At 44.8% G+C, this 11879-nt stretch overlaps 1 protein-coding gene across 1 annotated transcript; it reads right to left on the reverse strand.

The window, feature by feature from the left end:
- Positions 1–7522: 7522 nt before the first annotated feature.
- LOC138855334 (uncharacterized) lies at positions 7523–10601 on the reverse strand. Its single transcript, XM_070104244.1, has 2 exons — positions 7943–10601; positions 7523–7808 (listed from the first exon to the last, which is right to left on the reverse strand). The coding sequence occupies exon 1, from the start codon at positions 10182–10184 to the stop codon at positions 8523–8525; it is 1662 nt and encodes a 553-aa protein (XP_069960345.1). The 5' UTR covers positions 10185–10601; the 3' UTR covers positions 7523–7808; positions 7943–8522.
- Positions 10602–11879: the final 1278 nt, after the last annotated feature.

Raw genomic sequence — 11879 nt, forward strand, 5'->3', positions numbered from 1 at the left:
GCAATGTAAACTGAGGACGGAAGTTCTCGGCAGTCAAAAGTTAAGTGAACTACGTTGCTAGCTTAACTTTTGTAGTAAGGAGACAAAAACCGAGTGGCATAATCCAAGTGAGGCCTTAGTAGTGATAAGCAAGACACATGCAACAGTTAGGTGTCTTTATTCCTAAACGTTTCGCATATAGAGTACGCGTTTTCAGTCGAGTGCAGAGAAGTTAGTAGATGTGAAAGTAATGTAATCAGTCTATCCAATTTGTATAACCCCAAAGCAATATTCATATCATTTTCAAAACTATTTTTTATAACATGATTCTATTATAGAATAGTTTTATAAGACTTTATTCTAAAAGACTGTTCTTCCAATTATGTCCTTTACTTTGTATTGATTAAGCCACTGGATGGCGAAACGTCTACAATAAAGATACCCAGATGTTGCATGTGTCCAATTTTCATGTCGGTATTGTATGCCATTTATGCACAACGTCAGCCACCGCAGCATCATGGTTCAAAGGACAAGTACATAACCACCTTCACGGCTACTACTATTATTACCACTAACCCATGCCTTGGGTATGACCTACTTCCACTGGGGAATCTTTCCTACCAGTGACCATGCCCTCGTCTGCCACCCGTGCCTTTCCCCCTGATGCCAGTATATAAGCACCAGCCTTCTTGCCTGGGCTGCAGATTCATGACTACGATGCTCTTCACACCAACTCCAAGGCTGAGGGGACTGATTACTTCATCTTTTACATAAAGTTCTTGTCATCCAATTATGGCCTTGAATTTGTATTGATAAAGCCACTAGATTGCAAAACGTCTACACTAAAGTTACCCAGATGTTGCACATGTCTAAATTTCATTTTGTAGATATTGTATACAATTCATGTACATGACTGCGTGCGGCCAGCAGTAACAGCCTAGTTGATCAGGCCCTGATCCATCGGGAGGCCTGGTCGTGGACCGGGCCGCGGGGGCGTTGATCCCCGGAATAACCTCCAGGTAACCAGGTAACATATGAAAATTAGTTTTGAAAAAAATGCATATTGATTTTGTTATACAAATTAGATTCATTTATAACTAATAACATCTAGAAAGAATTTAAAATACATTAGACAAATTAAATTTTTGGGTAGAATATAAGCCGTTTCACAGATTGTTGACTGCCTACACACAGCATCAGAATGTCAGGTGTTGGTGTAGTCTCGTCCTATTATGTCTCCCTATTAATCCTTTATTTTTTTATTGTTCCTTGAGAATATGAAGAATTACGACAGTGCTTGGAATTTTACTACTTTTTTCAGTGGTTGTTCTGCGCATATATATATATATATATATATATATATATATATATATATATATATATATATATATATATATATATATATATATATATATATATATATATATATATATATTGTGTGTGTGTGTGTGTGTCGTGCCGAATGTGTAAAACTGGTCAGTTAGCAAGAACTCAATTAAAATTAAGTCCTTTCTGAAATTTTCTCTTATACTCATACCATGGGGGGCTGGACTCCCCCCGTGGTAGCATCAAACGGTGGGTTCGGGACTTCAGGGTAGAGGGCGGGTTTTAGGGAGTGACGTGTATGTATTATGAATGGTTCCGTGCGTCTGTGTGTGTATGGTTGTGGCGTTGTGTGGAACTGAGATCTTGGATTAATTCTAATATGGTCATGCATCTTGATAATACAGATAAAAAACAATATTTCAGTATATGTTCCAGCCTCTTCAAGGCTGAACCGGTTCCCGACTATGGCCGGGGCTTGGTGAAGTATGTTGGGTCTTTCCTGGGATTCTCGTTAGGTTTTGTTTAGTCATTTGTAAGTGGAAGCCTCGCTGATATCACCGCTAAAAGTACACGTTATACTGCCCTTTAAGGGGAATGTTCATAAGCAGACCTTTGGTGTTGGTTGTAAACTTTTGATGAAGGGCAAAAAGTTTCATTGGCCTAAGATTATTTTCGAATATGTAGTAGAGGTCACTTATGTGAGGGGGGAGGGGGGTTGAGATGTATAATGTCCTATATTGTAATCTTTGGGCATTTAAGTTCCTTGGGCAGCATGCTTTTGTGGGATATGTTGTTCCCTCACCCAGTGATATCACATGTATTTTTTTTTTTATCATTTATGGTGCATATAGCCAGCTGATGTTCAATTAAGCACCTTTACTAATATCACTGTATACATTTAAGGTATTTTTTTTTTTTTGTGGGTTTATAATTAGTTTGAGAAGCTAAATAGGGGGTTGGTCGGGGTATTAGGTGTCTTAGTGTTTCCTCATATGTAATCATACTTGCTAGATCTGTAAAAGTCTTATGTTGATTATTAAAGGCTTTTTGTATATTTTGATTCCTTTTTCAATACATGCAAAACAAAAAATAAAGAACACCGTATTTCAATTTCAAGAGTCATGTGAGTTACTGATAGTTATTTTATATAACCATAGTACTAGTGAGTGTGCAATGTATTAGTTTATATGATATTGTTTTTGTATATAAAATTTTTATATATCCATAGTACCATTGAATGCACAATGCATTAGTTTATATGACATTCTTTTGTATATAAAATTTCATACACAATATGAATAAGACTGTCAGGTTTGGTTATATATTTATTTGGTGTTTAAGGTATGTTCCGGTAGTTCTCTGTTTAGTTATATATATTGTTGTTGTCTTACATAAAGTTTTCACGGTTCTTGTTTTAAAATAAATTTTGTATACCACACATGTATACTGTGTTTTAAGTCAATTATGTATAACATACATGTATACTGCGTTTTTTTTAAATAAAATATAAAAAAAAAGAACTACGTTTGAATCACAAACAAAAATCACAACATTACAAAGTATTTATAGGACAAATTCAGACGACTTAGTGTAATGTAAACGTGTTATATCCCACTTTGGTAACTCACAGACTAGACTGAACAGTAACAGGGAAGGGATAAAACATGCAAATATATATACGTAGGCTTGTATACCCAAATATCTGGACCTATAAAACACAATCAAAAACAAAATACTAAGAAAACTTGTGACTCAAGAAAAAACGGGTCTTTACACTAAAGGACAGCTTCAAAAACATAACAAATACTGTAAAGGCATCACTGTCATTTTGTACACAAAAGTTATAGTAAGTAACCCTAACCCCTGAATCTACAACCACACATCCATAACAACTAGAAAACATCCACGCCTAAACTCGTATTCACGCAATTCACACCTCCCCCCCAAGAGACGAGCCAGCTATTGCCGACTGACCTACACAGAAACTTACCCGGCATGCCCATTTATTTATTCACAGATTCACAAGGCTTTCAATAGTTAGCCTTTTATAACCATCCGAGAAACCCTTATCCCACCTCATCCCATACACTTCCCTATTCCTACACATTGTACGATAAAACGTTGTTGCAAGGGCACGCCTTCTCACCTCACTTACCCCTTTCCCCCTCATTACCCACGAAATATAAATGTAATCCACGATAATATAGTCTAAAGCTCGTCTAACTTCCTGGTCTAATCCACCGATGTCGAGACTTAACGCGCGCAGGACCTGCACCCCTCTCCCCCCCACCCTCTGTACCACCCTACCTAACCAACCCCTGACATCTTCTAAACCCTCGCAAAAATAAACAACATGAAAAGCCGTGTCTTCTTCTCCACAAAACACACACCCGCCACCCTCCACGACTCTACTGGATCGTAGTATTGCCCCTGACGGCAATATACCACGTAAAAAATGGAACCTGACTTCACACACCCTAGGCCGTAATTTCAGCTTACTAAATCTGAGCCAAATATTTTCCCAAGAGTACATGGGAAACAAACCTTCTACTGGAGCTGCGCACGTACCCCCCAGTAACCTACTTAAAACCCTTATGTGCATGTTTTTCTGTTCCCTCACCATCAACAAAGCCCATAGTACAATCTCACATTCCCTCAATTCCATTCCCCCATACCACTTTTTCAACGTCATACATACCTGTTCCATATTTCCCGCCATCACACCCACACGCCAAACCTCCCACTTTAGAAAAACACATTTTACCCTACACTTTAGGTCCAACAATCCCAAACCTCCTCGATGGACAGGTAACATAACAACCTCACATTTTAGCCAATCACACCTCGATCCCCACAAAAAGGTAAATACTCATCTCAATATTCCATTGATCGCTGTCCCTGTAATCAGGAATACAGCCGCAACGTGCCACACCTTACTATACAATAAAACATTAACAACGATCACACGTTGGGCCAGAGTGAGATGTTGGGGCCTGAAAACACCCAGACGACCAATGACCTGTTAGAATATCCTTACTGAATTTTCCTCTCGTGCCACATCCAAATAGTTTCTATAAATAATACCACAAATCTTTAATGACATCGCAGTCGTGTTAACCACGTTACAGCTCACCATTCCTCCCCCATTCCATGTACCCAACCCCATGATCATTGACTTTTCACTATTTACCTTCATACCCAAGGCTCGTTCAAACACACGCACAACATCTTCCAACACTTTCATAGACATCTGTTCACACACCAAAACAGTCGTATCATCCACATAACCTATTAATGCCGGCCAACAAGTCCCTTCCCCTACCCCCCCATCACCCCGGGAACTGACTGTGCTCTCAACCATCCTGTAAAAGGGATCCTGAAAACATGCAAATAAATCTGTGACATAGGGCACCCTTGTCGTAAACCTCTACCCATCTCAAAGTCTGTCCCCATACACCCAATTATTTGTACTATCATCTTTGCTCCCTTATACAGCGTGTTTACCCACCCAACTATTTCTTCTCCATAACCCTGTCTCCTAAGTATACTCTGCAGTGCACCTCTTTCCACTCTATCATAGGCAGCCCGCCAGTCTAAGGCCAGTAAAGCCGCTCCCCCCCCCCCCCCATTGACTCCACAAAACTTCTTAAAATCCCATGACCTTCTAACATCGACCTGCCCAGCAATCCAAACTGCGATGGTGAAACAACCCTCCCCACCACGCATTTTACCCTATTACCCAAAATTTTAGTGAAAACCTTATAGTCTGCACAGAGCAACGATATTTCCCAATACTTCCCTAGGTTTGGCTGCCCTTTGCCTTTTGGGACCAGCACCACAACTGCTGTATTCTGCTTATCCCCTAACATACCCTTCTCCTTCATACAATTTAATAATCTTACCATGAACTTCCCAATCAACGCCCAATGCTGTAAATAAAATTCCACCGGTAAACCATCAATACCCGGGGCTTTGCCCTTTCTCATTCCGTGTAAAGCAATTTCAATTTCCTCCTCCGTAATATCCCCACTCAAAGCCTTCCTATCACTATGACCCAAATTGCACTTAGCATATGTGCACACCCTATTTAATTCCACTTCATCCACATCACTACTAGTCCAGTATTTTTTATACCACATATCCGCATATGCACTCATAGCTTTCGAGTTTCTTATCACTTGACCTGCTCTATGGATTCCCATCGTCTCATTTACCTCCAAGCTCGGGATTGCTGTCAGCGCCTGCTTTTGCTTTTGCTGCCACAACACACACGCAGATGGCTTGTCTCCCCACAAAACTTCTTCTAATCCTGCTTGCACCTGCACCGCTTGAAACCGCTCATTACGCAACGTTCACAAGCTCTCTTTTATGTCTACAATCTCGTCCATGGGGTAAACACCACCAACCATTCCCTGCCAATAACAACCTCTTAATCGATCCTCTAAATAATTCACTAGCCCATATTTTAGAGTGTTTATACGTTTACCCTCCCTCACGTAAAAGGATTTTATCCTTTACACTAATATTTATCCTTTATCCAGTGTGACTTTGTCAATGGTCCAAGTCGGACCGAAACGTCGTCGTAAGCTTCTCTCTTTTATGTGCGGGTTATTTGTGTATTGTTCCAGTCATGGTATTGTGCCTTTTTGTTATTTATCCTTTCTTTTGCTACCGAGTCCCACCATGTTACAATGTCTTCTACCTCCTGAGCTTCCCTTGAAAGCTCTTTCCATAGCATAGAAAAACCCTCTAAACCTTCCTCATCACTTAACACACTAATATTTAATTTCCAATAAGTCCGATAAATTTCCGCCATTCCCTCCCACCCTACCTCCACTACTACTGCCCTATGATCTGACAAAACCGTCTCAACCATATTAAAAGACTTTGCAACTACTCCTTGAGAAATATACACTGTCTAACCTTGCAGCATATCCCCTTCTGATAAAAGTATGTTCTGTTTCCCACACCCCTCCCCCAAATACATCACGTAACTTAACATCCCTCAACAAATCTCTGAGAGGTGCAGACATATGCCCAGCCCCTGTGGATTCGACGTCAGCCGCCCTTATGACACAGTTCCAGTCACCCCCCACTATCGCCACTTCCAGAAGTGCACGCAAAAAATAAACAAGGTCCTCACACACAAAATCCTTTCCAACCTTCGTGCTATTCTCCACAGGGGCGTACACACTTACCAAAGATACACGCTTTCCCATCCAAGTCCCATCCACTCTCAACACCCTCTCCCCACCCCCCTCACATCTCTGCAATACAAATGGGCTCATCTCTTTTATTAAAATCCCACACCACCTTTCAAATGGAGAGTCGGCAGTGTCAGTACTTTATAACCTGCAACCTCCAACACTTCTCCCTCTTGAAGGAACATAACATCAACTCTATGTTTGCTAAGAAAACTGTTTAACCAATCTCTTTAGTCTAGTACATAAACCGTTAACATTAGCAGTCATACACCTAAGGCCTGTTATATTTTCCACCCTTACCTCTTCTCCTCTCGTTTTTCACCACTTGAATTGTTATTTCTATGGGTTTTCTTTACAGTACCTTCCCATTCGCCTTCCTTCTTGCGATGGCGTCCCTCATGACCCCCCCCCTCTCCATCCCTTCCCTCACCCATCCTCTCAGTTTTCTTCCCAGTCCTCTGTGCCGCCGTCAGTACGTCATCTGAATCTGACGTAGCTGCTCGTTTCCTAGTAATGTTCTTATCCTCCATGTCAAGGTCTGAGGAAGCCTCATGGTGTACCTCAACATCCACTTTACAATGAGGTATGAAGTCCCCCGATGTCTCATTCTCGTCGTCATTCCGCTGATTCTCATAATGTTGACAATCTGGACTCAAAAAGTCTCCAGCTACGTCTTTCGTTGACGGAGCTTCCACCACAGGTGGTGACAAGGTCTTTAAAACTTAACACATCATTTCGGGGTACCAATCCAGCAGATGTTATTGGCAACGACTCAGGTGCAGGGAGCAGAGGGGAGGACTCACTCTCATTTCGAAAAGCCTGTTCCGCCATCTCACTCCACAAACGACCACGCCCTTCCACTGATGATCGATGCTCACCTACATCAAGTGTGACTGGGGATACCTCTTCTTGCAGGGGTTTGGTCACGTGTCTGTTCTTTTCGCATGCCGCTGCTATGTGGTCATAATCTCCACAAATGCGACACGTACGCCGTTGTCCAGGATATAAAACCATAACCTGTGTTGTGAAAATTTGTGTGGGCTGCCTCCAAGTGAGTCGCCTACCCTGGCAAACTCTGTTGACACCGAGCTCTGAGGTGGGTACCTCAGCCTCACAAGTGGCTTATAGGACAGATTTTCACAAATGATTGGTATTGCAAGAAACCTCGCCTGCATGCACGTATAAAGGACTAACTTACTTGGTGTTGCAGCATATATCCTGATCTTCAACTTCCTAAGCCTAGCTTTAGCCCCCTTGGACTTCCCCTTGGGAACCACGTGCAACCGGGAGCATTAATTCCTGCAATATTCAATCGTTATTAGTGTCCTGCCTGCACCTCAGAAATTCCTATATCCAAGAGGGTATGTATCCCCTAGTATAACTATGCAGACTCAGACGCTAGCTTCAGACGACTCTGAGACGCTGGTACTTACTGGGCATACTCTCTCTGTAGCACGCCGAGCCCTCAGTTAACTCAATCCACAATCTCCTAAGTCACTGGCCAGATCCTACTGGAAAAGGTGAATATCTCGTCTTACTGTATGGGCTGATGGAGGAGATCATCTACGGTACATCGAGGTGTCTCTACCAGATTTCCCCAGGTCTCAGATGTGAAGACACGTGGGGGCGCCGCCTGATGTTCACGGCACGTCTTGTCCAGTCGAAGTCTATCGTAAGAAGGACGCTATTCTGTCTTTGTGACCTGCGCCCCGCCAATCAAGCTAGGGCTGCCAGTTCTCCCTAGCTAACTTATCCTAGTGTTTGCCTACATTATCGGCCTATTACTACCTATGTTAAGGTCTTAGGTCTACTCTATCATTATCTACAGATGCCTTAGTAAACCTAATATGAGTGTACTACCAGTATTACTACCTACTCCTTCCCTGAAGAGTAAATCTATAAATTAAATAAGCTTACCAACAACCGCCAACCAGAGAATGCCTTGTTTGGGAGGGTTTAAGGGGCCGCTCGGCTCAGACGGCCATACGCTCATGCTGGATCTGAGCTGTGGAACTATTTGGACCAAATAAATTTCCACATCCTCCCGCCGGCGAAGGTAGGCGCTAAGTCTAGATCAAGTCTGCCTCCCGCAGGCCCCCCCCAGTGGGCCCTGGACTCGAGCGCCGTTCGACGGGTCGTCCGGCCGCTCAGCTCACTCAACCTCTGGTCTGATTTCTCATGTCCCGGTCCCACCGTGTGGACCTCGAGAGGCAAAAGCCTGTTGATGGGTCTTATAGTCTCGACACCGTTCATTCTCACTTTCACCATTCTCAACCGCCCAGCCTTGTCTGGGTGGGTTGACACTACCAGGCCAAGAGGCCAGTATGCCCTCGGCGCCTCGGATTCTACCAGCACCAGGTCCCCTTCACTTAGCATCATCTTATTCGCCTCGGGGTCGGCACCATAGAAATGTTCCCGCAAGGTTGTCAAGTAATCCCTGCGCCACACCTGGTTCCATTTGTCCAGGATGTTCACCAGTCTGTTGTGACTCCTGTGCAGTTCTTCATTGATGGGGGGACCATCTGGCCCATAATAATCCAGCTCCTTGGAAGACTGACTAAAAATTGCGGGGAAGGGCTCAATCCTTCTTCCAAACAGCATGTGATTGGGGGTGAGAGCTTCTTGCTCGTCAATCCCATTTTGTACGTAGGTCAGAGGCCTGTTATTAACTCTTGCCTCTATCTCAACTAACACTGTCCTCAGTTCATCACAGCTCACCCTCCTGCCGTGCAAGACCTTCCGAATGCACCTTTTGACTGTGCCCACCATGCGTTCATAGAATCCCCCTTGCCAGGGTGCCCTGGGAGCTATGAACCTCCACTCGCACTCTATTCTCTTCAGGTGTTCTCGTACTTCTCCGTTGTCCCTAAGATTCCTGAAAACTTTATCGGCCGCCCTAAAGCTTGTGCCATTGTCCGAGATAATCAATCGCGGGCACGAGAATCTGGCAGTAAACCTCCTGAACAACTTCACGAAAGTCTCTGTTGTCATATCTTCTGCCAACTCCAAATGCACCGCTCGAGTAGTAGCACAAGTAAACAGGCAGACATATACTTTCTGAGGGCCCTCCTTAACGTCTCCTGGGTTCTTCAATGTGATAGCCCCCGTATAGTCTATTCCTACAGTCTCAAAGGGCCTGTCACTATGTACCCGCTCCTGAGGCAGCGGTGGTGGACCTGGGTAGGGTAGGGTCCTCCCATCGTACCGCCGGCAGACCGTGCAACTCTTTAGCACCCTTTTGACGGCAGCTCGACCCTTCAGTACCCAGTAATTCTGACGTAGGCAGGTGAGGGTATCTCCAAACCCCCCATGTAAGGTCCTCTGATGGGCATCTTGTATCAATAGCTCTGTCGCCCATCCCTCCTTTCCCAGCAGCACGGGATGTTTGGCCCCATAGCTGAGCTCAGAGTTTTGTATTCTTCCCCTGCATCTTATTAGCCCCGCATGATCTAGGAACAATCCCAATGAGTGAACCAATTTGCTGTTCCCTGAGTCGTCATCGTTGGACACGCGTCCTGACGCCATAACCTGCTGCCGGGTCGCAAGTACTTCCAGCACTCCTGGAAACCTCCCCCTTTGGTACTGCCTTATCCAATATTCTCTGGGACCCACTAGAGACAACTGTCGACCCTGGCTTACCTTGTCATGCAGCTTCCTCACGAATCGAAATACCATTTCTGTGACTCCTATAAGTTTTCTCCACGAGGAGTAGCGCCTGGGGTCAAATAATTCAGTGTCGTGTTCCCCCGCAAAATGTACTATGCTGCTGATTGTCTCCACGAATTTCTGCTCCGGCCAGCAATCCCTTGCCGGTAACCATTCTGGGCCTTTGAACCAAAGCTCGCTTTTACTCAACTTTCTGTGTGTCACCCCTCGGCTTATCAGGTCGGCTGGGTTTTGATCTGTAGGCACATACAGAATTGTTGACGTTGACTGTAGTTCCCGTATCTCCTTTACCCGATTCCTGACATAGGGGAGCTTAGACCTGTCATTCTGGACCCACTGTAAGGCCACCTCCGAGTCTGTCCATACATAGGTGTGTGTCACCCTCAGATTACTTAACACCTCCTCTACGTACTTACCCAGTCTTGCTCCCAGCAACATCGCCGTGAGCTCTAGCTTTGGGATCGAGCAATCCTTCAGGGGTGTCACCCGCGCACGACTGGTGACCAGATTGACTTGGTCCCCGGCCACCAAATACGCTACTGCCCCATAGGCCCTGGAGGAGGCATCACAGAAGACGTGCAAGTCATAATCCCGCCCGGTGCACCCGATGAACCTGGGGAATGTGAACTCGTGCAATTCCGCTAGGTCTTTGTTAACCAGATCCCACTCCTGGCAGACTGTTTCTGGCAGTGGGTCGTCCCAACCTAGGTTCAGCTCCCAGGTCTGTTGTACTAGCATCCTCCCTCGAATGGTGATGGGTGTCAACAAACCCAAAGGATCGAAGGCAGTCTGCACTTTGCTCAGCAAAGACCTCCTGGTCAGCTTCCCTTTCTCCTCAGGCTTCATCTTTAGCCTAAGTCTGTCTTCCTTGATTTCCCACTCCAGTCCCAACACCGATGTTGCCTCAGGCACTGAGTAGCCAGTATAGTCTCGTTCCACCATGCCCCGCAACGTTGGATTGTTTGTCACCCATTCTCTCAATGGTATGTTAGCTGAGAGCATCTCCTGATTAGACTCTCGGTAAATATCCATCAACAGCCTTTCATCTGAGGTGGTACCCTGCATGTTGTCTACATAAAATAGGGTCTTCAGTAATTCTTTAAGCGGGCTGTTACAGTTCACAAGGTGGTAGTCTATGGTAGCCTGTAATAGGAATGGTGAACTAGTGGCACCAAACAACACTGCCCTGAATCTATAGGTATCATACCCTTGCTTGGGCACCTCCCTGTTAGCCAACCACAAGAACCTTGTGTAGTCCCTATCCTGTATCTGCAACCCAATACGTAGGAAGGCTTTGCTAATGTCTGCCGCATAGGCGTACTGTTCCGTCCTGAATCTCAACAACACATCTGCTAATTTCTGCGTCAGGGAGGGCCCTGTGAGCAGACAGTCGTTCAACGATGGCTCTCGGGGACTCGCCTGCGAGCTGCAGTTGAAGACTACTCTGATGGGAGTGGTTACCGACTCCTTGGTGACTGCCATGTGTGGAAGATAATGGGTGTTTTCCCCAGGGCTGGCATTGGGCACTTTCTCGATGAACCCAAGGGCCAGCTGTTCCTTAATAATATCATCATATTTCCCCACCAGACCCTTCTTGGTCAGGTTGTTCACCAATGAATTCAACTGACCACGTGCCCTCTTGAAATTAGTGGGCAGCGTTGGGTGGCCCGGTTTCCATGGGAGTCGCACCCAATACTGCCCGTC

The sequence above is a fragment of the Cherax quadricarinatus genome, chromosome 90 (assembly GCF_038502225.1).
Source record: "Cherax quadricarinatus isolate ZL_2023a chromosome 90, ASM3850222v1, whole genome shotgun sequence".
NCBI classification, from domain to species: domain Eukaryota; kingdom Metazoa; phylum Arthropoda; class Malacostraca; order Decapoda; family Parastacidae; genus Cherax; species Cherax quadricarinatus.

Excerpts from the sequence above, each read along its gene's own strand:
- LOC138855334 (XM_070104244.1), bottom strand. The coding sequence starts at position 10,184 with ATGGTATTTCGATTCGTGAGGAAGCTGCATGACAAGGTAAGCCAGGGT.